The 25,548-nt window shown below is 56.9% G+C and overlaps 1 protein-coding gene and 1 non-coding gene across 2 annotated transcripts; both read left to right on the forward strand.

Moving 5' to 3' along the window:
* The first annotated feature begins 2,237 nt into the window (after positions 1–2,237).
* Positions 2,238–2,368, forward strand: LOC114488711. Its single transcript, XR_003683822.1, has one exon. It is a non-coding gene; the product is annotated as a small nucleolar RNA SNORA51 (small nucleolar RNA).
* A 12,854-nt stretch (positions 2,369–15,222) lies between these two features.
* CHRNB4 (cholinergic receptor nicotinic beta 4 subunit) lies at positions 15,223–24,898 on the forward strand. The gene is made up of 6 exons (XM_028502402.2): positions 15,223–15,422; positions 18,477–18,625; positions 20,961–21,005; positions 21,107–21,216; positions 21,921–22,908; positions 24,133–24,898. Exons 1-6 carry the CDS (start codon positions 15,233–15,235, stop codon positions 24,271–24,273), a joined length of 1,623 nt encoding a protein of 540 aa, XP_028358203.1. The 5' UTR covers positions 15,223–15,232; the 3' UTR covers positions 24,274–24,898.
* The last annotated feature ends 650 nt before the right edge of the window (positions 24,899–25,548 follow it).

Consider the following 25,548-nt stretch of genomic DNA (forward strand, 5'->3'; position numbering starts at 1 on the left):
TTTGGTTCACAGGCCAGCACTCCATCCACTGAGCCACACCAGCCAGGGCTAAAAGTCAGTAAACAAATTAAAAAAAAAACAAAAAACAAAAAAAAACCAAACCTCAAATGGAACAGATATTTGCACACCAATGCTCAGCATTATTCACAATAGCCAAAAGGTGGAAGCCCCCCAAGTGCCTATCGGTGGGTAGATGGATAACAAGATGTGGTCTTCACAGAAGACAGACCTTATTCAGCCTTAAAAAGGAACAAAACTCAGACACAGGCTACAGCAGGGACAAACCTCGGGGACGTGATGCTACCCAAACAGGCCGGCCATGAGAGGACCAATACCGTAGGACAACCCCGCTTGTGGGCAGGGCCTCGAGTGGTGGAGATCGCAGAGACACACAGTAGAGGGGCGGCGGCCAGGGGCTGGGGGAGGCAGAGCAGGGCGTTAGCGATCGTCGGGGACAGAGTTACCATTTTGCAGGAGACAAAAAGAGCTCTGGACGCTGGTTGAGCAACAGCGTGAATACACTTGATACGACCAAGCTCTCCGCCTAGAAGTGGCTGAGAAGGTGAGGTTCACGCTGCGTGCACTTCACCACCATTAAACAAACAGGCAGAAAGGAAGTCCTCGAGGGAACCAGGGAGAGGGGAGTGTGGACGGGCGGGGGTGGGGGGGCTTCCAGGGGTGGGGGAAGTGACGGTTTCCCGCCTCCACTGCCCAGGACCCACAGGGCCCCCGTGAGCTGACAGAGCCTGTCGCTCAAACAGCCTGCACGAACAGCAAGCTGCACCCGTGTTCCTGGGAGACAGCCAGTGAGAGAGTCGCTGAGACACGTCCGCCCAAAGGAAAGGCGCTCGCCGCTTGTGCTTGCGATGCAGTCTTCTTCCGGGGCCGGATTAGATCCCCACGGGGGGGCGCTGTGTGCTCTGCAAACACCGCTCAAGTCAGAGACCCCAAAGCAAGACCCTCGGGTTCAAACGGCAGCTGAGGGCCCGCGAGCCAGTCACAGGCCCACTCCGCTGCTGTATCACTTACCTCTCAACCCATTTATGAGGCTGGAGATGAGGTACATAAAGTGCCTACTCCGTGCCTGGTGCATAGTAGGAGCTTAGTAAGTTTACGCTCCCTTCCTTCCCCACTATCCAACTGGATTTGGTAACCATGGGGGAAACCAGGCGTGGGGGTGACGATACCAGGAAGGCTCCACAATCCTACCCATTCAAGTCTGAACTGGGCCTCAGTTTCCCGTTTACTAAGCAAGGCAGGACTGAGGTGGGCAGGAGGAGAGGAGCTTGGTGTTGTTGGCCTTGGCTGGGCCCACGTGGCTCCATAACCCGGGCTTCACTACCTGGTTCCAGCCTACCCCCCACCCGCAGAACATCCAGACAGCTTCAGGTACTCTGTGTAGGTCTTTGGCCAAGCTCAAGGCTGTCAGGAAAAGGGAGCGGCATTTCCCCAGATCGCCTGTAGGTGGCACCAGAGCCACGTGGAGCTGAGCTGGCTTTTCCTGGTCCCAGTCCAGCCTGGCAGGGGGCCTACCCAAGCCTATGGGGAGGGTCCTCTGGCTGATGTCTTCTCTTTGGTGGGATAATCCTGTGACTTTTCAGTCAAATCCAGACCCTTCCAGATGCTCTCCAGAGAGTGAAGGGGCACTGTTAATACTCACGCGAGGACAACATGCGCCAACTCACCTGTCCCTGGTACACCAGGACCAATTGTCACCTCACCCTCAGGTCATTTTTCTTCATCATTTCCACCCTTGCCTTTAGTGTTTTTAGAAAACATACACTGTTCTCCGTCCTCGAGCACTGCTGTCTTTGAAGCTGACACGGTAATGGGATATTTTAGACCTCGTGACTTCTCCTCCACCGAAGCCTGGACCGAGTCTGTGAGCACCCATTGCGGCGTCGGGGGTCAGCTGGGGGACGCCATCCCGTGACGAAAGAGTTCAAGATGTCAGGTGTAGAACAGCGACCTGATCTCGACTCTGTGCCCCTCAGAGCCTGCTTTACTAAACCTACCCCTGGAACTGGGTTCTGAGTGCTCGTATCCTGTGTCTCTTTGAACTGAAGCCCAGACCAGCCAAGTCTCCTCCTCACACCTCCTTCAGCCCGCCTTCTCCCTGTGGCACTTCTCCCCCACAGAGCTGATGGAAAATGAAGGGACCTTGAAACTCTTCCTTGCGTCATCAGCTTAGGGATACTTGCCACTTGGACAACATAGTAGGATATTTATAATGTTGAGACCTCCCGGTGCTTACCACGGGCTGTGTTCTTACGCCGCCTCCACAGGAAGCGGAGGCAGAGTAAACCACCCCATACACACCTCAGCCCAGTCCCGTTGCCTGGTCTGGACTGTAAATGGCAGGACATGAAGGGGGGAAAAAAGGAAAAGAAAAAAAAAATAAAATGTTGAAATAACAAGAGTAATCCCTAATAGAGCAGTTGCTATTGTTCAAAGTGCTTTATATATTATTGAATCCTTAAAACAACCCTGGGGCGTAGATACTATTATTGTCACCCCACTTCTCAGATGGGGAAATTGAGACGCAGACAGGACAAATAGCTGGCCCAAGGTGGTGGAGGCAGGACTTGAACCTGACTGCTTCAGGTCACCTCAGTTCACCACCACACCCCACAGGACAGCATGACGCTGTCTGGCATTGAAGTATTTCCTTCTATTAGCTTGGTGGCCTTTTCTGAATAATTTAAATCTTATAAATTTGCTTCAAAGAGTACAACTAAATTAAAGCAGAAGATCAGATATAGAATGGGTGGCATTCATGAATAAATTATAAGACTCTCTGGTTTTAAATAATAATTATTTGCTTATCTTGTGACTCTTGCCAGGCTATAATGTGCCGGGGAGATGGGCTCAGTGACAGGCGCAATGTGTCATCGAACCTCATCACGCTTTCCATCATCGTGTGGGAGGCTGGACCCAAGTGTGAGGAGTCTTAACGGGCTGAGACAGAGTCGGATGCCCCTTCCGGCACAGTGGGTTCAAGACAGGTGGGTTTTCCCCTCAGTTCTGCCGCACAGGGTCCTGTGAGCTTCCACCATGGACAGAAGGAGGTGCTCAACAGTTTTCTCATAAAAATTGCCAGGGTTATAGATTAAATTAAGTTCCAGTTTACAGCCCTGGCCAGGTAGCTAGTTGGTTAGAGCATCGTCCCAATACACCAAGGTTGTAGGTTCAATCCCCAGTGAGGGCACATAGAAGAAATAATCAATGAGTGTATCAAAGTGGAACAACAAATCGATGTTCCTCTCTTTGTCCTCTCTTTTTTTTTTCTCTCTCTCTAAAAATCTATCAGTCAATCAATCAATCAATCAAATCTTCGAGAGACAGGTGGGCCGACTCTTCCAATGGGATCTGCCCTGGGGGTGGGGAGGGGTCCTTGCAGTCTCCGACTCCTGCCCCACTGCGCTCCACACTGCAGCTCCAGGACTGGGGTTGAGGGCGGGGGTCACAGCCCCTGTGAACACCTGCCTGCACTCTGGGCCCTCCCCAGCCATCACTGACACCAGATCCACCCCCAAATGTCCCTCTGTCACAGAACCCTCACCTCCCAAGAAACGTCTCCAACTCCAGTGCCTGCTGTCAGGGCTCAGAGATCGGCTTCCTAGGGAAGGGCCTGGCATGTGGGAAGCACTGCATACATGTTAACTGGACAGATGGATGGACAGATGAAGCAGGGCCTTCCTAGGGTGGAGCCAGGGCATGCATCTGGCTGCTGAGGACCAGAGGGCCTGGGTCAAACCCTCCTCGTCACTCAGAAGGTCCCGGGGGCCAGGGGGTGAGGGAGCAGGAGACAGAGAATTGAGGGGAGGCCCTCTGGGCCTGGGAGGGTCTGAGGGCCTTGGCTGGCAGCGGGCAGGAGAGAGAAGAGAGTTACAGGCAGGAACCACCCCTGGGCTGAATGAGCCATCACAACACTGAATGGCAGGACTTGGAGTTACATGGCCCATTGGAAAGAGTGGGAATAGTTTTGGTTGTTAAGTGCTTTAGCCACAAAGACATTGAGAGACAATAAATGTGAATGCCTAGTCCAGCTTTGCTCCCCCCCAAAAAGGTCCCCACGCTCCAGTTGTGGATGTTGTAGGGGGCTTCTCCCCACCCCACCCCCAGACCCGGCCCCAGAGGACCCCCACCCAGAAGAGGCAAGGTGCCAGGTGCCCCAGGAGCAGTTCTGCTGTTTAACTCGTTGTGCTGGCCTGTCCCCACCACCACCCCACCTCTTCTCACAAGGGCCCTGGGGTCACCCCCTGTCGCTGCAAACCTGCACTCAGCCAGCCCCAGCTGTGGGGCCGGAAGCACTGGCCAGACCCACGGCCAGCTGAGCAATGAGGGCAACCGAATGGACCCCTCAGAGTGAAATGAGGACAGTGACGTGTGTCTGTCCCCTGCTGGCCCTTGGAGGATCCAGTAAACAGCGAAACGGAAGGGCACGGCTCTGCGGGAGACGGAGGTCAGCCCTTCCCTTTCGCATCCTGAGTTTGGCGTCTAAAGGCTGGGGGGAAGCTTCTCGAACAGCCCAGGAGCTACCAGCCCCTCCTGCCCAGCAGACCGAGGTTCACATCTGACTGCACCCCCAGCATCGCCAGCCGGCGTGGAAAACAAGCCAAGGAAAGTGCAGCTGTGCTTCCCAGCTCCTGGAGGCGTGAAGCCGTCCAGCATGGAGCCAGAGACGGGGCCGGAGCAGCCCAGTGGGGTCACCTGCCGGTCAGGCCCCTTGAGCTGTCTGTCCTGTGGGAGAGGAGAGGTTAATAGTTCCTTCGGTCTAAATGTCAAGTTGGGATTAATTTATATAAATGGCAAGTCTGCTCTGTAAGCAAAAAGGAGGGTGTTCATCATCATCGCGGAGAAGCTGTCTGCATGCCAAGGCGCTGACCTTGTCCACAAAGCTCGGAATCTTCTTTCCCTTGCAGAGCCCCGAGGGGCCCCTGCCTCCGCAGACCTGGCCAGCGGCGGTTCCAGCTCAGCCAGGGCACGCCGCGCCTGCCGAAGCCTTCCCCACGCGCTGCCTGTGAGCATCGGCGGCAGCAGCTCTTGGCCTGTCCTCCTGATGCCTGCTTCCCCTCTGCATTCTGTCAACACGTCCGAGAAGTGTGACCCAGTCTGTAGTTCCAAAAACATAACCAGAAAAACAGTCCCAGGAGGATCCCAAAGAGAGAAGAGTGTGAGGACGTTGCCCCAGAGCCAACGTAGCAGTTGACCTTGATTTGCAGAAAACAGACTCTGAAGGCCAGTTTCATGGTTGGAACTCTGACTTCCTCAGCTACTAACAGGGTGGCCCCAGGAAGTCACTCTATCGTTGGCTTCAGCATTTTCATCTGCCAAATGGGGCTGCCAGGCTCTGCCTAGTCATGTGACTGACAGGCAGGCACATAATTGATGCCCCTGTCAGTTAGAACCATTTGGTCCACGAATTGGTTTAAACAGGAGGAATGCAAAAGCTCACAAAACAGCAAAATCTGGCACCCGACAGGCTTCAGGCAGAGTTTGATCAGGGCGCTAGCTCTGTCTCTGCATAACTGCCTCCTTTCTACCCAGCTTCCTTCATGGTTACAAAATGATTGCAGCCGTTCCAGGCCTCACACCTACCCTCTGCAGCATCCAGAGGAAGAAAAGTCCTTTTTCTTTGACCATGCGACAAAAGTACTCAGTCCCCACGGATTATGATGCGTCAGGCCACATCCCCACTTCTGAACCTGTGACTGTGGCTGGGCTGTGCCCTCACTGGCTGAGGCCCAGGTGGGCAAGGGTTGAGGTGACACTCAGTACCTGAGCTCCTCCCACGGTGGAGACTCACCATGGAGGATCCTGCTTCTTTGTATTTGTGTCCCCGAAGCGGATACAATGTGTGACATATCAGGAGATACTCAGGAAGAGCTTGTGGAATGGATGGCCACTGAATGAGGTTTATGAAATCTGAGCGGGGGGGAAGAGATTGTGTGGTTAGAACACCCAATCCACCCTTCTCTGAACCAGCTGCCCAGTTGGTGGTAATTCCCCAGATTTCTCACCAGTGAAACCCCAGATGACAAAGGCTGACCTTCACCCTCCCCCAGAGATGCTGGCAAAGCCTGAATGACCCCCTGCCAGGACCTGAGGGGGCATCTTCACACAGCGCCCTCTAGCAGGGAGCAGGCACATCAAAAATCCAGTTCCATTTTTAACCCTTGGACGCAATAAAGAATATTTGATTTATCTGTGAAATGGTTTTTGTTGGTTTAATGGGAATGAGGAGGAACTTGAGGGAAGGGCTTTTTAAAATCTGAGTGTGGGGGGGAGGGACATTCTCTGTAGCTGCAGTGACCCCTGGTGGGGTCCCTCCTGAACAGCAGGGCCCCACCATGCAGGGATGACCCCCTGCAGTCCTGGGCCAGGGTGAGCGCCCAGCACAGAGGCTAGGAGACAGAGCTGAGCCAGGTCACATGGCAAGACAGGGGGATAGGAGCCCATTCAACAGCTCCCTGAGCTCTGTGGGGGTCCCTCAAACCCACCGTGTCCAAATATGCACTCAGCACCTTGCTGCTCCCCATTCCCCATCTCCAGTCAGTTACAGCTCCCCCAGCCCCCCCCCCCCCATCTGCCAAGGTCACCAACACCTACTGGCTCCACCTTCGCTGCAGTCCAACCTCCCCTCCTGTCATTCCTCAGCCCTCAGCCCTGAACCTCTCCCTCAAGTTCCGGTCTTGGGTCCCACCTCCGTGGCACAGACCAGACCCTGCTCTCCGCCGCCTCAAACGTCTTCAGCAGCTCCCCGCTGCACAGAGTGAAGTCCCCACACTTGGCAGGGCACCCAAGGAAGGCCCTGGCCTGTCAGTCTGCTCTCACAGGCCGCGAGCCCACTCCCCGGAGAACCACGGGGAGGCGCTCAGGCTCACTCCCAGGTGGGCTTCAGTGCTGCCGCCTGGCGGGAGGCGTGGGGAGTGTCTCCTGCTGCTGCTGCTGCTGCCGGGCAGGGAGGGGATGCAGCCGCCAGGACGCACCAAGCACTTAACGTTCGCTTTGCACCAGGCCCTGGTTCGGGAATTCACAGGACGGATCTCATTTAATCGTCACAGCTCAGAGAGGCGGCGTTAGCCCCGCTGCACAGCCAAGACCCACAAGAGCTGGTCCATCCATCCTGCACTCGCCAGATCCGAGTCCAGCACACTTTCTGCTGCACTTTCCTCGGCCAGGGGCACTCCCCCCACCCCCACCATGAACCCTCGGGAAACACACTTCTGCTCTATGTAAAAGGCCCTTGAGCCCAGAGCCCTGGCACAGAACACTCCGCCGGTGATCACCAATGCAGGCCGGTTCTCACCGCCACGGCTGACCCTCCCCGTGCCTGGCGCCCCTGCTAAATCAGGACCCCCAGGCCCAGCGGCAAGCAGGTCTTTGTGATTTCCTGAATGTCACAGAACACATCTGTCACGGCTCCCCCCCCCCCCCCCCCAGCTTCCCACACCCCGCCCTGGGTGCGCCCTGGGAGGCGCTGTGCCATATGGCCAGGGAGCCTGTTGTGAAGGCCCATTTCAGCTAACTGGCTTCCAAGATGAAAAGCGATTAGGTGGAGGCCCCAGCGAGTTGCAGCCCTGGAAGCACACACTGCAGACAGCTCCCTCGTCTCTCCACACCCCCTGGAGCTCGGCTCTTTCTAAAGGCCTCCCCCCCCCCTCCACTGCCCAGGCCACTGTGTCCGCAGGCAGAAGGACAGCGCAGTGACACATTTACATGCAGACACAGGTGACTGGCAGGAGCAAGATTGGAGACACGAACTCCTGTTTTTCTCTCCTCCCTGTCCTTCCCCAATATAAGGGCGTCCTCCCTGAGCTCTCTGAGCTGCTCCGGCAAAGTAATCAAACCAAGGAGGGCCTGTGGGGGCCTTCGATTTGTGGCCCTGTCAGACGCAGGTGGTGGGTGACCTGGGGACCTGCTACTTGCGATTGGCACCTGGGGTGGGCCCAGCCTGAACCCAGGGGCACCTGACGCTGTGTCCAGGTAGAAAGAGTCAGAGATGAGCTGAGGTGCAGGACACTCGGCTGGTGTCTCAGATGCTGGGAGAAACCCCCACACCTTTGGCAAACACGGGGAGCACTCTCTGTGAAGATGAAGGAGACACATGGGGGGAAAGGACGGGAGGGGGGACACCTGAGTTTTCCCCTCACACCTCCTGGGGGGTCCCCGCTGCCCCAGGCCCTCTGCTTTCGGCCCCTCGGCCCAGGCTCTGCCCCGGGGGTCACAGGGTCCTCTCTGTGTCTTTCCCTCCTGTTTCCCCTAAGGTCCCCTGTCATCGGATTTAGGGACCATCCAGATAACCTACGAGATTCTTAGTCACAGATACCAAGGCCCCTCCCTTTTCCAAAAGAGGTCACACTCAGAGGTTTTGGGGTGAAAAGTGGACACACGGTTCTGGAAGGCACCGTTCACCCCCCACCATCTGTCACTGGGTGGCCCGCCCCCAGGCTCCCAGCCAGGCCCTGGTACCTGTTCACTCTTTGTGGTAATAAGAGCAGCGTCAGGGGACACTTACTGAGGACCAAGCACCAAGGACCGTGATGTGCCCTTAGCATTCTGTACCCCGAGTCACTGTCACCCAGCCCCGTGAGGTCGATGCTGTTACCTGCATGGGACAGAGGAGGCAACTGAGGGTCAGAAAGATGCTCTTTCTCTGTATCTCAGTCTCTGTTTCTCCTACTAGTTGACGACAGCCAGAGAAGGAAGAATGTGTGTGTGAGAGAGAGAGAGAGAGAGAGAGAGGGAGAGCACAAGTGCACATCAAATCCACTGCTAGAGAAGCTGACACCTGTGCAGGGACCAGAGCCCTGGACCCCGGATGCCCTGACACTAATCTGCATCCACCAGGGCGGTTAGCGTTCTCAGTGTCTGGCTGGCTGGCCGGAGCCAGAGCCAGGCCCAGGACTCGCTGGGGCAGGCCGTGCGAGGCCCAAGCCCCACACAGGACCCGCCCTCCCCAGGCCCACGGCTCAGGCTGTCCACGCCTTGTTTCTGGGAAGCCAGATTGAATTAGCCGCTGCGCCCATCTGCCCAGTCCTGGGCCTAATACCATCTGGCAGCTCATGGACTCATGGCCAGAAATCCAATTTGCCACAGCTTAATTGAGCCCTGGAGTCCCGGGGGCACTGGCCCTCGGGCCCTCCTGCCCAGCCAGCAGCAGATTTTCCGGTGATTAGGAGAAGGAGGAAGAAACAGCGGGAGCCAAGTTAATTTCAATTACCCTCATTTTCTCCGCAGCGCAGCACACACCCCTCGCTGAGAGCCCCTGTGCGTCAGCTGCAGTGGACACTGATAGGCATTAAGTACCTGGAGCACTCAGGGTGCGCCCGGCACCCTGCATTTATCTGCCCACTCTGTTCAGAGAGCAGACTGCCCCCCACCTGTTGGCCCTCTGCATTCAGGAGCCCCGCCAGACAGGCTGTCCGTGCCCACACTGCCTCAGACCTGTGTCTCCCTCTGTGGGAGCAAAGCCTGGGCGGCCGCAAGGCTCCTCACTGTGATGGAAACCACCCCTGTGGTCCCCACTCCACCCAGTGCCCCTGGGAGCTGGGCCACAGATCACAGAGTGCATCCTGCTGGCTCTAAAGGTCAGCTGGGGAGCTCAAGCAGGGAGGCACCACGCTCAGATCTGTGCGTTTGGAAGGTCACTCTGGCTGTGCAGGGACGGGTGGGGGGCTGGAGGCAGCAGGGCCACGATGAACGGGGCACAGACAGAGTCCCATGTGAGGGGCAGGTGACAGAGGAAGGGATCTCATCAGAGGGGAAAGAACCTTGGAGAAGCTTCTAGCCGGAGAGCTGTGGCCTGCATGGGCGTCCCTGTGTGTGTATGTGGAGGGTGGGGTGGGGGGACAGACTCCATGAGGCTTTGAGGGCCCACGAGCAATAAGAAGTAGGCACAAAAGGGCGCCCCTAGGGAGATGGGAGATGCTTTTCATTCCTCTGGACACCAGGACCAAGAAACACGGCCCAAGTTAAAGCTCACCAGCTACCTGCTCCCGCTCTGAACCTGGCCCCACCCTGCGTGCCGCCAGGGGGCGCTGTGAGCCCCCCCCCCCCCCCCCCCCCCCCCCCCCCCCCCCCCCCCCCCCCCCCCGCCCCCGGCCCCCAACACCCAGAAACGGCTGGGGACCGGTCCTGGAGAGGAACTCAGTGGCCTAGCATCCTGGGAGCCTGGGTGCGGGGCTGGGAGACAACGCAGCAGGAGACGCGGAGAGAGGTGCTCACACTTGGCTCCAGGTGAACGCAGGCAGTTTCTTTCGCCGGCACAACCGCCGCTGCGACACATGCACTTCAGTGCTCTCGGTATGCGGGTCGGATTCTGTCTGCAGGACCAGTTTTTGGAATTCCTGGCGCAAACACAGGGGAAATGTTTAGGCGTTTTCCCTGCTGAGCAGCTGTACTAATTTACAGCCCAGCAGCAGCAGCAGCAGCAGCAGCAGCACGTGAGGGTCTGTGCATCCAAACTCACGCCTGTCCGCTGTCATTTTTAAAATATCCTCTGGTCCTGGCCAGGTGGCTCAGTAGGTTGCAGCATCCTCCCAATAGGCCAAACGTTTGTGGCTCGTCCTGGGTCACGGTGCCTGGAGTGGTGGCTAGATGGGGCAACCGATCGATATTTCTCTTTCTGTCCCTCTCTCAAATCAATGAAAATAGCCTCCAGTGCAGATTCAAAAAATAATAAAAATATCCTTCTGGTCTGGGCTGGTTCAGCAAAAACGGGCTTCGGTTTCATTTCTTTTATTACTGTCATTGTTACCCACGGTTTCGAATGTCTCCTGCTTGTTTGTCCTTATTTTTAAACCACTTGCCTGCGAGCCCATCACTGCCGTACCGATGTCTTTCTCCCGTTGATTTGTAACGACGGTGATCCTTCCTCAGACACATACAGAACTCTCCTAATTTGTCATCTGCTCATCAGTTGTGTTCATAGTGTTTCCAGGTGCGAACCTCTGTGCTGCCCCCTTTCCAACCAGGGTGTCTGGGCTGGTGTTAAGCTTAGAGAGGCCTCCTCCTTGTGAACAGGGCATCCACATTTTGCTCCGGTTCATCATCTCTTTGCATTATTTATTACACTGTAACTCTGACCTCATTTGGAATTTATGTGCGTATGTGGTTTGGGAAAGATGAAATCCTTCCTTTTCTCAGCCCCATTTATTCATTTCCTGTCCGCTTTGAAAGGCCATGTTTGTCAAGTTCCCAACAAACACCGGTGCACCGGGGATTTCTGCGTTTTCCATCATGCAATGCACTTGCTGCGCCTTTGACGAGCATCAGCCCTCCACGTCATGCTTTTCTTTCTTTCAGGACTTGGCTGTTCTCTGCCACTCACTGACGATGCTTACGATGAATTTATCAAGTACTCTGTCACTTTCCTCCCCCAAAACAATTCCTTTGGGGTTCTGATGGGAACTTACGAATTCACTCGAGGACATTATAAAGTCATCCCTGGCTCAGGGGCACGGTGCTGCCTGACTCTGATGCCCACCTAGTGCGTGTTCACAATGCACCAAAGGCAAAGGCCCCCAGTCCCAGGGTTCCTGGCCTCGCTGCTAGGCCCAGCCTCTCCCTCCCCTGCTCACCGGCCTTGAAAGGCCCATTAGGAAGAGGCCATCCCTCCGACTTCATTCTCCCTGTGCCCTGCAGGCCAGGCCAGAAGGTGTAGGAGGTAGAAGGAGCCACTCCTCAGCTGTCCCCGCAGGTTGGCCACCAGCTTGCAGAACCTCCAGTCCCTGGTCCCCCATGCTAGCATGGAGCTGTGGGGGGCCGCAGGGAGCAGGTCTGCCAGCCCCCGGGGGTCCTGATAAGGACAGGACAGGATAAGGGTGCAGCTGTCCTAACACTCGGCTAACTCTCCGTGCACTGCTGAAGGGACAGAGAGATTCCAAGAGGCTTCCAGAGACAATTCACGAGAGTAGAAGAGAAAGACGAGGACAGGCTGGAATAAACTGGGGGATGGGCTGCTTTCCCCCCCAAAGAAGGCACACACACCACAGCCACCCAGGCTCAACGCCCCCCCCATGTCTATGCTCTCTGCCCCCACCACCCATTCCCACCCCCATGGCGCTGCAAAGGGTGTCAGGGAACCAGCAGCAGCCACGTCAGAAAGTAGAAGCTGGGACCCACTCGGCCCTGATGTCACAGCCTGATTTCCTCACAGTCCCCAGTGATTTGAGACTACGTGTGAGACCCGGGACACCCGAACCCGGGGTCACCAGGGGTCACAACTGAAAAACAGAAGATGCAGAGAGCACTGAGGAACCCTGAGTTGGCTACAAGGGGCTCAGCGAGATACGTGGGGCAGACACAGGTACTGTGCAAGATAGCTGATGTGAGCACCTAAAGAAGTGACACTTGCCAACAGAGAGGGCGAATGCTGGTTACGGGCCGGGGGTCAGGGGTGGGCAGGAATGACTGTGGAAGACAAGCCCAGCAGGGGCAGAGCTGGGCAGAAGGACACCCAGCAGCGGCCTGCCCTGCCACCCCAACCCCAGTGCCGCTGGAGAAATAGGCTCCAGAGGCACCTGACTCAGCTCTCCCACCAGAACCACAGCCTTTGCCCAGAGGCCAAGGGTCACCAGAGGGGCCAGGCAGAGCCAGATTAAAAAAAAAAATCACATACCGACTAAGGAAATCTTTCAAGAGCTGAGACCATAAAGACAGAAGAAGTCAGGGTGGGCTTCCTGGAGGAGATGCTGGAGCTGAGCCCTGAATGCCCAGTGGGCTCTGACAAGCTGAAAGGTTGGAGGGGCTGCTCAGGACAGAATGGGACAGACACTGTGGAGTTAAACCAGGAGGCAGAAAAGCCTCATTTGCTGCCTCCGTCAGAACCTAAGACACAAACCGATACCCTTAGTCATGACTCTGATGACTGAAGAAGGAAAAATCGGGATTACCCTGTGGAAGGATCCTATTAAGCCTATATCTCTCTGCTATAGAGGCGACAGGAGAAAAAAGAGGGGAGGGCAATGTCCCATCTACTATCTTTTTACTCGTGAGAAATCCACAGTTCAGGAAAGTGGGTAATGTACCCTCCGCAGACACTACATGGCCGAAGCAGGATTTGAACCCGAGTCGATATAACAAAGACTCTTGCACCTCCCCCTGCCGCTCCCCAAGCCACAGCCACTCCTGAGCACCTGGCTGCCCACACAACCTCATTCATGGTCAGGGCAGCCCCACAGTAAGGAAAAGGAGAAAGGAGCTTCTCCAAAGTCACCTCGCCCCAAGGGGCAGGGACGGAGCCCATATCTGTCAGCCCCACTGCCTTAACTGCCACTTACACTCTGAGAGACACGGAGCCCAAGGATGGAGGGACCACGGAGAAAACCCCTTCCAACCTGCTGTGTAGCAGAAGACGACTCTTTGAGCAAGGTGACGTGCCGGCAGCAGGTACCAGGCAGCATCAACCTGGGGGGTGAGGCCTCAGACAGGCCTGGGGAGTGGGGGGCCCACCACAGTGGAGGGGGCTCCTGCTGTCCTTTGTCCGAAACCCCTCAGGTCTGCACTCGCAAGGTCTCTGGTCTGAGTCAGCCCTGACCCGGGCTCCCGAGCCCCAGCTGCAGAGCCACCAGCACCGCCGGCTCCGGCTCCGGGGCCTCAGCTGCTGTGTGCCCGACACTGATGAGCACTTGGGCAGCCGGCTGCGCCTGCAGCAGAGGGAGCAGGTGCAGGAGAGGGAGCGGAGAGCGGCGGGGTCAGGGGGCAAGGGCCACGGGGGCCCAACAGGGGCCAGACAGGGATGGAACTGGCAGCTCTACGTCCCTCCCCCCCCCCTTCAGTTTTCATGCCTATAAAATGGGGGCCATAAAGTCTCAGGAGAACAAACTGAGAATTAGTTGTGAAGTAGGTACTGTAGCACTAGTAGGGCCGGCACACTGTGGCTTCCTCCCCACCTGCCAGCGAAATGAGGATCAAGAGCCCACCCTGACCTGGAGCCCTTTCAGGCTGCTGTGGAGCAGACCGACTGTTGTAACGAACAGTTCTGCCAAGAGACACGTCTCACGGAAGCTGCGGAAGGAGAAGGGGGAAGGCTTCCTGGAGGAGGAGGGAGCCCCCTGGAAGGAGCTCAGGGAAGCACCTAGCAAAGAGGGCTCCTCCCAGCCTCACCGCCTTCTCTTGCCCCCTCCTTCAGCTCCCCTGGGTCACTGCCCCAGCCCCCCAGCCCAGCCAGGCCTGCCCACTCCACCTCCAAGCCCACAGCCTCCAGTGATGTATTTCAAAAGTGCAAAGATGAGCTAAATTATTCGATCACCCCCAGACCTCCTGCGGCTCCCCACTGTGTCAGGGCCCAGCAGCTTATCCCAGCTGACGGTGCCTCGACCGTGGACTTCAGCCTCCACCTCTCAGCACTGCCCGCTTGCTCCAGGCCAAACAACCCGCAGCTAACTCCTCTGGGTTCCTTCACTGTGTCTTTGTCTCCAAGCCAGTCCCCCACCCTCATCAGCCTGGACTCCAGCCCCCTCCCTGCCCCACCCTCCACTAAGCTTAACAATTGCAGCCTTTTTCTCAAGACTCAGCTCTGGGATCACATCTCTCTGTCTCTCTCTTCTGCGCTTTTCCCGCAGGCAGCCTCACATCACAGCAAGATCTCCACCCGACAGAGAGGGTCTCGGAGCCAGGAACCACTTGCTTAAAATAATAGAAACAATGTTTCGCTGTGTACGTGGAGTTGAAATTCACACAGCATAACACTGAGCGTCTTAAAGTGCACACCCGCCGTGGTGAGCGCAGCCGCCGCCACTGTCCGGTCGCCAACCACTTCCTCACTCCCGGAGCCGCAGGCTCCGCGAGCAGCAGGCCCCCACCGATAAAACACCGTAAAGCAGAGATAAAACACCGGCGGCATAAAGTATGTTTATGACATTTTTATTTAGCGCAACGGCGTTATTCCCCCTGAATCTCGACTCCCCTGCATTTCCAAGGAGCTTCAGAATGGCATTTTTAAAGGGACTGATTTGCATTTTCAGCCCCAACTCTCTTCCCCTTGAGTTGCACCCTCCCAGGCGCCACCCTTGTCCTAACCTCCCGACCCCGGTGTCTGCAGACACGGGCCTCAGTCGCCCCAACTGCACGGAAGACACAGGTACTGTCCTGCCACCTGGGGAGTAGGTTCGCAGGTACCGTGGCCACCACTGGGCGGGTGACCCACCCTCGAGGCGGGTCTTGAAGCGCAAGCCCCGCCCCTGGCCCTGACTGGGCGGAGCCACAGCCGAGCGTGTGCAGCTGGATGGGCTCCCGCGGGGTCCTGGCGCCCGCCGCGCCGACACCCGCCCAGGCCACACCTGCTCTGTCACGGACTGGCAGCCACCTGCGCCCAGCGGTCCGCCACCAGCCCTCTTGCCGCCTCCCGGGCCCGCCCGCCATGAGGGGCGCGCACCCCCTGGTCCTTTTCTCCCTGGCTGCCCTTTGCGGGCGCGGTGAGTTCTGTGGGGAAGGAGGGAGGGCGCCGGGTCCAGAGCCCCAGACCAGCCACAGGTGGGAGGGGTGTGGCCGAGAGTGTCCTGGCCGCGTGGCCTGTGTCCTGGGGCGACAGGTCAGGGCTCTCCAAGAAGGGCTGTGGACACCTACGGACATCGGCTCCTCGGCTCCGGGTGTCCCAGGTTCGTCCCTGCGCGCGTGGACTCCCGGAGCAAGCCCGCAGCTCGGCCATGCTGGGAGGGGGCTGGCCCAGCCTGCCAGCCCGGGGAATGTGTGCAGTTTGGGGGGCTCTCCCCGGAAACACCACCGTCCCTGGTCACCCACCCCGGGCGGGACTGGACAGCCGGCTTGGCTGAGGGCCACGCGGGAACGTGCAGGTCCTGACACCCACTCAGCCTTCCCAGGCAGAGTCCCGAGTTTCCAGGCCTCAGGTTCCGGGCCTGAGCGCCAGGGACCCTTTCGGCTCCTGCTCTGTGGCCCAGCATTGTCCCCTGAGCCCCCGTCAGCCCGTCAGCCCGGAGCCCCAGGCTCCCGTCCTCCCCATCAGGGGGCGTTGCAGGAGCGTTGCAGGCGGGACAGAGAAGCACGGCGGGCACTCTGTGTGTCCTGGCTCCTGCACCACTTGCTGGTGACCCCGTGCCATTGGGTTCCCTGGGCCTCAGTTTCCCAGTCTGTTCCGTGGGGTCATAACTCCAGCGACAGATGTGGCCGCGCTGCGGTGTCAGTCAGCCGCAGTGTGTGTGAAGTGTGGGCGGGGGCGGGGGAAACTGCGGGCAACAGAATCCCCCAGCGCAGGGTCCTGGCTTCCAGAGCAGACTGTAGAGAGACGCAGCCTGGGGTCTGCGTTTACCTGGCATCCAGGTGATTTGCACACATGATGGGAGAGACTGCTGATCATAAAGGTGAGCTCTTCATAACCAGTAAAACCCTCCAACTTAAAAAAAAAAAAAAATCCGTACCTGCCTTTTAACAGATGCAGGTCTCCCGCTGTCAGCCTCAGTTCAGGACCCTCCCCGCCCACGGCAGCACCGGCCTTTGCACCGCCCCCTTGCCAAGAAGATTCTGTGGCCGCTCCCTTCTGTCATGTGATTTCAAGTTAGGGCTTCTCTCCCCACTTTCCCAACACAGACTTCCAGACCACCGATGATGCCCTTTGGCACTGAACACGGGCTCACACTGGTTTGCAATCCAGCTGCGGTCCTGGAGTCTTAACCCCATTCCCAGGGGAGGCCCACCCTGGACGGGGCAGAGGGTCCACTCCCCATCAGACGACGGGGAGTGACTGACCCCTGGTGGCCGGCTCTAGGTTTCACAGTGTCAGCCCCAGGCTGAGATGAGAGAGTGCGCCCCAGAAGTTTCTGCCCACCGCTGCCGGTTCTGGGCCACCCTGTCATCTTAGGGTGAGGGGCCTGTCCTGTGTCTCTTGGAACCAGCAGGCGTCACAGTGCACAAAACTGCAGATTGGAAAGTCTAAACATATGTTGTCCTGAGCTCTCTTCTGGGGGTGGGAGCGCATTCCAGCCCCCAGCGGCCCCCACACGCACATGCAAGTCCAGACACAGGCACCTGAGCACATACTCTGCTCTGAACACCATGGGCCCCTGCAGGCGCAGCCTCCTTCCAGGGAATTAGCAGGGCAGGAGAGAAGGCCCAGGGTCCATGGGGGGGACCTGGGTCCGAAAGAGGCTCCTGGAGCTGGCTCCGCCTCTGCCTTGCTGGGTATCCTGGAGCAGTGCCTCCCCGCTATGGTCTGTTTCTCCAGCTGAGCAACGGAGTTGGGGTGAATGATCTAAGGTTTTTGGAGCCTGTAATTCAGGGGCCCACAACTGGTCCTCATGACGGGGGAGGCTCCCTTGGGGCCAGCTGAACTCCTGACAGGCAGGACAGGCCCAGCGGTGGACAACCCGTGCACCCAGGAGGGCTCAGAGCCAGAGGCCTGCAGAGCAGCCCTTGCCTCTCAGGAACGGTGGTGGAGATGCCTCCTGGGGCTGCAGAGATGTGGGATCCACCCTTCCCCAGGACTGCAGGGCTGGGGCCAGGAGCTGAAGGTTCGGACCCCAGAGATATCCCAGGTGTGCCAGATGGGCGTGGGCAGGTCATAGTCCTCTTTCTGAAATGACCGGTCAGCCGACATATATATATCCTGAAGAGGGGCACTGGGAGGGACCCAGCTGCAGGCTGGGGCCGCAGACCGGCTTCCAGGGCATTCGAGCAGCTGCCATCTGAGAGGGGTTCAGGGTATTGAGAGGCAGGCCCCAGAATCTAGGCCAAGCAACAGCGGACAGTCTGGACAGCCCGAGGCGGTGTGGGGGAGGGACGGAAGAGCAGGTGCGCTGGGAGCATCCTCCGCAGGGCGCTAAATGCGGTGTGTGCTCTACATAGGCAGCAATTTGGAAAGTGCATGGAGCAGGCAGGGTGGCCTGAGGTCCACCCAGCACCCACCCAGAATCTGCCTCACACGCGCTCCTGCTGTGAGCACCCTGGCCCCACCCAGACGCAGGAGTTGGGTGCGACCAGTGAGCTGGCCCTTCCGTCCCAGGCCTGGTGAGCTGGCCGCCCCCTCCCGGCACCCCCACCTCCTCAGCCTCCCTCATTCCCTACGTTCTGCCACCTGCTCTCTGACCCCCACATCACTTTCTCCGCACACTCTTGTCTCTTTCCCTACTCCTGGACTGTCCTGCTCAGGTGTCCTTGACCTTCCTCTGAGTGTCCCTCTTTCCAAAGTGCCGCCCCACCCACAACACATTCTCTCCCTGAAGAGTCCAGACAGGGCAGTCGGTGAGGGAAGACCAGAGCTGGAGGACAGACGGAGAGACTCGGAAGGTGGTGTAGACGGAACGAGGCGGCCAGTAGAAGCCTAGAGTGTGGGTTGCCACTCACTGCGAGAGGAACAGGAGGAGGGCGAGTTGGGATGCGGGAGGGCAGCTGGGCCCTGTCCTGGATGTTGAATTGGGAGTCCCCAAGGACCCCGTGTAGCTGGCCCTTGGAGCACGTGCCTCCACGCAGCAGGCGTCCCTGGAACGGGGCCAGCAGTTCTGACTGTGTGTCCCCAGGGGACTGCCGAGTGGCCAACGCCGAGGAGAGGCTCATGGATGACCTTCTGAACAAGACCCGCTATAGCAACCTGATCCGCCCGGCCACCAACCTCTCGCAGCTCATCTCCATCCAGCTGCAGCTCTCGCTGGCACAGCTCATCAGCGTGGTGAGTGCAGGGAGGAGGGCCCCGGCTCTCGGTGCCCTGGTCACACCTTGGGGAAAGGGGCGGCCATTCAGTGTACAGGCCCGGGAGTCGGGGGGGCTGGGCTTTCCCTCTGACATTGCCCGGACTTGTGGACGGGGTCCCTCGTTCTGCACCTGACCTTGTCCCTGTGCATACATTGACGGTGAAGGGGAGTGAGGGATGGCACTGAGGCGCACGAGAACTTTCTGGGTGACAGACATGTTCTACATCTTGGAAGGAGCCTTGTTACGTGGCTAACACCCTTGTTAAAACTGATAAAACTACATGGAAGATCTCTGCATTTCACTGAATGGCAATGATACCTCAAATTTAAAATATTGTTAAAAAGATTTATTTATTTATTTTTAAAGAAAATGAGCAGGTTCGATTCCCAGTCAGGGTACATGCCTGGGTTGCAGGCCATGACCCCCAGCAACCGAACATTGGTGTTTCTCTCTCTCTCTCTTTCTCCCTCCCTTCCCTCTCTAAAAATAAATAAACAAATAAAAATCTTAAAAAAAAAAAAAGGAAATGGAAGAGAGGAAGAGAAACATCAGTGTGTGGTTGCCTCTCGTGCGCCCCCTACTGGGGACCTGGCCCACAACCCAGGCACATGCCCTGTCTAGGAATTGAACTGGTGACCTTTTGATTTGCAGGCTGGCGCTCAATCCACTGAGCCACAGCAGCCAGGGCTTAAAATATTTTTTTAAAGACAAATGAAGGTTTTCCACTCTCAGTGTTGGCAGAGCAGCTTGTTGCAGACTAACCTTTCCATAAGAACAGTTAGGAAAGCTTCCCCCTCCTCTGAAAAAAACTTTGTTTGAAGGTCTTGGAGAGCTCAGCCAGGACCTGGGGGACCAGCTCCAGGAGCTGACCCCGGACTGTCTGGTGCTCTTCCCCATGTTTGGTGATTGGTGAGGACCAGAACAGGGCTAAGGGCTGAGCAGGAAGTGCTGCCTAAGAGGCCACGAGGCCTAGCGAAAGCTCGGCACCCCCATGGGACTGGGGGCACACTGGTGTCTGAGCTTCGCCACGGAGAAAGGGCTTTGAAGGGACCTTGAAAGGGCCACCCCTAACAGTGAAACAGAAATAGACCAGCCCTCACAAACACTGAGCCTGCTTTTCCAACCGGCTCAGCCACTAGACTAAGGTGACGACGACCCTTCCTCGAACTGCCTGCCATAAAGCCAAAGTCAGTGCTCCGCAGAGACAGACACAGCCACGCACCGAGTGACAATGTCTCACTCACTCACACACCGCACATATGAAAGTGGCCCCACAAGGTCAAAAGGGAGCTGAAAAATTCCAACCGCATGGTGCATCATAGCTGTCAAAATGCCATATTGCTACGCATCACAGTTGCCTACAGTATCCGGTACAGTACTGCGCTCTGCAGGGGGCAGCCCAGGAGCAGTAGGCTCGACCTCACAGCCCAGGCATGTGGCCACCTGTGCCAGCCAGGTGTGTGGGGGCAACTCTGTGATGTTCGCACAACGATGACATCGCCTAACGACACATTTCTCTGAGTATATCCCTACTGGTAAATGACGCCTGACTATAAAGTCAGATAAAAATTTACTAGGCACCCCAATAACACAATACAAAATAAGGAAAGACCAGGAGAAGAAAAAAAAAAAAACACGATGAAACAAACAAACATTAAAAGACAACCAAATGATGTAGTCAGACAAACTTTTTGAAAAACTACCATTAAGGTGGTCAGCTTTATGTTATGTACATTTTACCACTATTAAAAATAAATTTAAAATACGTACATTTTCTGAAAAAAAAATAGCCACTAATAACTGTTCACAAAAGTGACGGTGATGGAGAATCGAAAGCCCATTGTGAGATGGATTTAATAACAGACTAGTCACAGCAGAAGAGAAGGTGAAGGGCCAGGAAGGGAAGCTAGTGCAAAATATCTAGACAAGTGACAGAAAAATGACGGAGAGTAGAGAAGACAAACCTTTGAGCCGTCCCACAGAGGCGGGGTTGATAGTTAGCCACTGGGCTCTGGAGCTCAGAGTCTTTTTTTTTTTCCTTAGAGAGAGGGAAGAGAAGGAGAAAGAGAGGGAGAGAAACAACAATGTGTGGTTGTCTCTTACACACCTGCTACTGGGAACCTGGCCTGCAACCCAGGCCTGTGCCCTGACTAGGAATAGAACCAGCGACCCTTTGGCTCCCAGGCCAGTGCTCAAACTACTGAGCCACACCAGCCAGGGCTCAGGGCCTTCTCTGTGATGACATGATAACTCGGCTCTGCATGGGAGGGCTCCTCCCACCCTGTGAACTCATACCCCCTCTCCCTCCCTAGAATGAGAGAGAACAGATCATGACCACCAATGTCTGGCTGAAGCAGGTAAGCTTCCCAAGAGTCCCCAGCCCAGGAGGCCTTTCCTGCAGGGCTGCCTGTCGGTGGCTCTGGGCCTACACGTGACAGGGCCCTGCCTGCCCGCTCAGGAATGGACTGACAACCGCCTGGCCTGGAACAGCTCCCGCTATGAGGGTGTGAACATCCTGCGGATTCCTGCGAAGCGCATCTGGCTGCCTGACATCGTGCTGTACAACAAGTGAGTGGTGGCGGGGCAGGGGCAGGGCGGGCCAGGCCGAGCCGGGCCAGGTCCTGCCTCTGGGGTCCTCCAGTCCTAAGTCCAGGACTGGGCCTCCTGTGTGCCTCACCCCAATGATCTGGCCATGATGCTTGAAGGGGAGTTAGAGATGAGCAGAGCCAGTGTGCTCAGCTGCAGATAGGGAATGAGAGGCCTGGAGATGCACTCAGGCACTGGTGGGCGCAGGATCAGCACCCTGACCCCAAGACCCGTGCTCTGTCTGGGCTCTGTTATGTGTAAACACCTTCAGCAGCGGAGGGAGCTAAAGAGACTCCAGGGTTGTAGTTACACCAGCAGAAGCATGAATGAGAATGAGTATGGGGTCTAGGGACAGAGACCCGAGCTCAAGTCTCAGTTGTCTAGTTGACTGGCTCCCTGACCTGGAAGAAGTCACTTAACGTCTCTGAGCCTCAGTTTTCCCAGGTGTACAATGGGATAATAACAAAACCTCCCTCCCTGGACTGCTGTGCAGACTTAGTGAGCTAGTTTGGGTGAAGCCTTCCTTTAGTTGCCAGTGAAGCAGACTTCCCAGGGAGGGCACGGCGTGGGGCACGGGGTGCCTAGTGAGAGTCATCCTGAAGGGTCTTTGGTGAGTCCTAGTGACAGGCCCGGCCTCGTCTGGGGATTTCACGCTGTTCCCCCCTGGGCTCCCTGCTGCGCTCCAGTGCTGACGGGACCTACGAGGTGTCTCTCTACACCAACGTGGTGGTCCGCTCCAACGGCAGCATCATGTGGCTGCCCCCGGCCATCTGCAAGAGCGCCTGCAAGATCGAGGTGAAGCACTTCCCCTTCGACCAGCAGAACTGCAGCCTCAAGTTCCGCTCCTGGACCTACGACCACACGGAGATCGACATGGTGCTGAAGTCGCCCACGGCCAGCATGGACGACTTCACCCCCAGCGGCGAGTGGGACATAGTGGCCCTCCCGGGGCGGAGGACGGTGAACCCGCAGGACCCCAGCTATGTGGACGTGACGTACGACTTCATCATCAGGCGCAAGCCGCTCTTCTACACCATCAACGTCATCATCCCCTGCGTGCTCATCACCTCCCTGTCCATCCTCGTCTTCTACCTGCCCTCCGACTGTGGCGAGAAGATGACGCTGTGCATCTCCGTGCTGCTGGCTCTCACCGTCTTCCTGCTGCTCATCTCCAAGATCGTGCCGCCCACCTCCCTGGACGTGCCGCTCATCGGCAAGTACCTCATGTTCACCATGGTGCTGGTCACCTTCTCCATCGTCACCAGCGTGTGCGTGCTCAACGTGCACCACCGCTCGCCCAGCACCCACACCATGGCGCCCTGGGTCAGGCGCTGCTTCCTGCACCAGCTGCCCACCTTCCTCTTCATGAAGCGCCCTGACAGCAAACCCCTAAGGTCCCCCCAGCCCAGCCAGTCTCGCCTGCCCCAGTCTGAGGCCACCGCCGCCGCCTCCGCCACGGGCCCTGCCAGCTCCTCCAATCTCTACGGGAGCTCCATGTACTTTGTGAGTCCTTCCTCTGCAGCTCCCAAGTCCCCATCCGGCTCCGACTTGCTGAGGGCCCCCAGGGATTTCCGGCTGAGGCCTACTGGGAGGTTCCAGCAGGATGTGCAGGAGGCGTTAGAAGGCGTCAGCTTCATCGCCCAGCACATGAAGAGTGATGATCAGGACCAGAGTGTAAGTTGCCAGCCCAGCCACGCTCACTGCCCAGTGGGTGGAGCTCAGGTGCCAGTGTCCCCGTTTCCACAGTTAATTCCTATGGGCCAAGGGCTTGCAAGCTCTTTGCTGGAATAAGGAATCCAACGTGGAAATGAGTTCTATGACAGCTTCACATATCAGGGGACAGGAAGGAAGGGCCAGTGTTCTTCTTCATTTGTTCTGGGCTCCCCAGAGGCAGAGGGGGGTTACATGAGAAGGGGTCTCAGCACAGTGAGGAAGGAGGGACAGTGACATGAGCAAGGACAGGAAAGCAACTGGGTGTTGGTGGGCAGGATACTGCCAGGGCCTCCTGAGTGTGCATGGGAAGGAGGCGCAGAGGCATCCCTGGGAGCAGAGTGGGCATTGGCCCCCCAGCTCCCACCCCTGTGGTTATAGCAGCTGGCTGTGCAGCAGGCACCCTGGGTGCTGGAGGAGCCCCGGCAGGGAAGACAGAGATGCAGGTGCCTGAAGTGAGAGGTGTCAGTGGGTAGGAAATGACATCTGTAGCCTTTAGGGACACCGGTGGCCAGGGCACCGACGGCATCTGCTCCCACCTTCATCAGACATGCCAAGGGGCCATACAAACACTATGGCTTCCAGGAATATAGACATCAATGAAAACAGTATTGCATCCATGGTAACAAATCAGTCGGTAGGGTGACTCCAAATGCACATGTTTAAAAGGAGGTCATGTTCACTTTCATAGGACAGAGCTATAGGTGCTACAGTGTAGCTGTCTCACTTGAAAGGAGAAATCTGTCACTGAACGCCAAATGTGATGGTCACAGTAAGATGTGTCCACACACACAGGTCCACCCCAGGCAGCATGGTGTCGCAGTCTTGTAAACGTTCTCATCTCAACACTTTATTGGAGCCAGGCCTCCAAGCAGGTGTTTCCCCCTCAGCTCACAGCTGCGTGGGGAAAAGAGGGCATCCGCTCCTCCTTACCTTTCTGCGGTTTCTCTCTGAGGCCCCGTCCTCAAGGGAAGCCCTGGAGTCCATTAGGTAGCACTCGAGGAAGAGCAGGCTGGAAACGCTCCAGAATTACACTGTGAAGAGGAAAAAAGAGAACTAGTAACAAACAGAATATAGGACACAAGCTCTTCTTCTGAGTGCGGCCCCGGCAAGATAGTGAGGGCCCAACTCGGGGAGCAGTGGGGAACCTGGCCCTCGCCTGCGTGACCCGCCTCTGTCTGCCCACAGGTCGTGGAGGACTGGAAATACGTGGCCGTGGTAGTGGACCGGCTGTTCCTGTGGGTGTTCGTGGTTGTGTGCGTGCTGGGCACGGTGGGCCTTTTCCTGCCTCCCTTCTTCCAGACCCACACACCGTCCGGGGGACCCTAGGCTGCCTGCAGGTCCCGGTTGTGGGGCGAGATGATGTGAGCAGCGGAGTGAGCAGTTTGCTGTTTCCTTCCGGGTCACAGCTGCTGAGAGCTTACATGGATACAACACCATCGCCTGTCAACCCATCCAACTGCCATGGCCTGGGAAGGACAAAGATTGGGGCCTGGACTGGCCTCCTCTGAAGGCCTCACAGGAGGAGGGGCTTTGGGCAGACTAATTCTGGCCAGTCCCCCTTCCTGTCCCACATCTGGATAAGGACAGGCTTCACAGCAGCACCTACTACGTGCCAATCATCTTACCTCACACTCTGTCTCCCTCCACTACCCCTGGTTCCCCAGGCTCACTGGCCTTCAATCTCTCACACACTCCAGCATTCTCCCAACTCCAAGCCTGTGCATTTACAGCACCTTCTACCTGACACCTCCCTGCCCCCATGGGCACGGAACCTGCCACCTTCCTCAAGGGCTCCTCAGTTCCTCAGTTTCTGATCTGCTGGCATGTTTATGGTCCACATCTACCCACTAGGGTGAGAGGTCTGTGAGAGCAGGGACCTGGTCCTTCCTGTTCGCTGCAGCGCCCCCAGGGCCCAGGACAGAACTTGGAACAATAAATGTGTGTTGGATGAGTGAACGGCTCCTGTTCCTCCTTCAAGCCATCCCCGGTTCTCCACATGGAAATGATGGCCCCGTCTTCCTTCTCCTCCTCCCTCATAGCCCAAGTCCCATTCCGCTTTGCCTCATCCCTGGGTCAGGCGTGCCTCCCTCACAGCTTCTCTGACTGGCCCCTCCACATACCATATTTTGCTGTGTATAACACATAATATTTTGCCCAAATCTTTGAGGGAAAAATAAGGATGTGCATTATACATGGCAAAATACGGTGCTATCTTTTGTCCAGTGCCTGATGCACAATATGCACTCAAAATACTTGTGGATTGGAGGACAACTTTTTAAAAATTATACAGTTTTATACAAAAATTCTCCTCTTGGCCAGAAAAATACATTTTAGTCAGAACATATGAAATCCATACCCAAATAAGTCGCTCGTGCTGCTCCCCATGGTCCTGGCTCCCTCCGCACTCGGCCCCTGGCACCCTCTCATCTTTCTCTGTCACTGTGGTTGAGTCTGTTCAAGAGCCATTTAAAGCCCCAGCCGGGTAGCTGGTCGGTTAGAGCGTGGTCCCCACAGACCAAGGTTGTGGATTCCAATCTGGTCAGGGCGCATGCAAGAAGCGACCAATGAATGCATAAATAAGCGGAACAGCACATTGATGTT

This window comes from Phyllostomus discolor, chromosome 12 (assembly GCF_004126475.2).
Source record: "Phyllostomus discolor isolate MPI-MPIP mPhyDis1 chromosome 12, mPhyDis1.pri.v3, whole genome shotgun sequence".
NCBI classification, from domain to species: domain Eukaryota; kingdom Metazoa; phylum Chordata; class Mammalia; order Chiroptera; family Phyllostomidae; genus Phyllostomus; species Phyllostomus discolor.

Coding starts and splice junctions, on each gene's coding strand:
- CHRNB4 (XM_028502402.2), top strand. CDS start 15,233: ATGGGCTCCCGCGGGGTCCTGGCGCCCGCCGCGCCGACACCCGCCCAG. Junction 18,626..20,960: donor TGGCACAGCTCATCAGCGTG/GTGAGTGCAGGG, acceptor CTCCCTCCCTAG/AATGAGAGAGAACAGATCAT. Junction 22,909..24,132: donor GTGATGATCAGGACCAGAGT/GTAAGTTGCCAG, acceptor GTCTGCCCACAG/GTCGTGGAGGACTGGAAATA.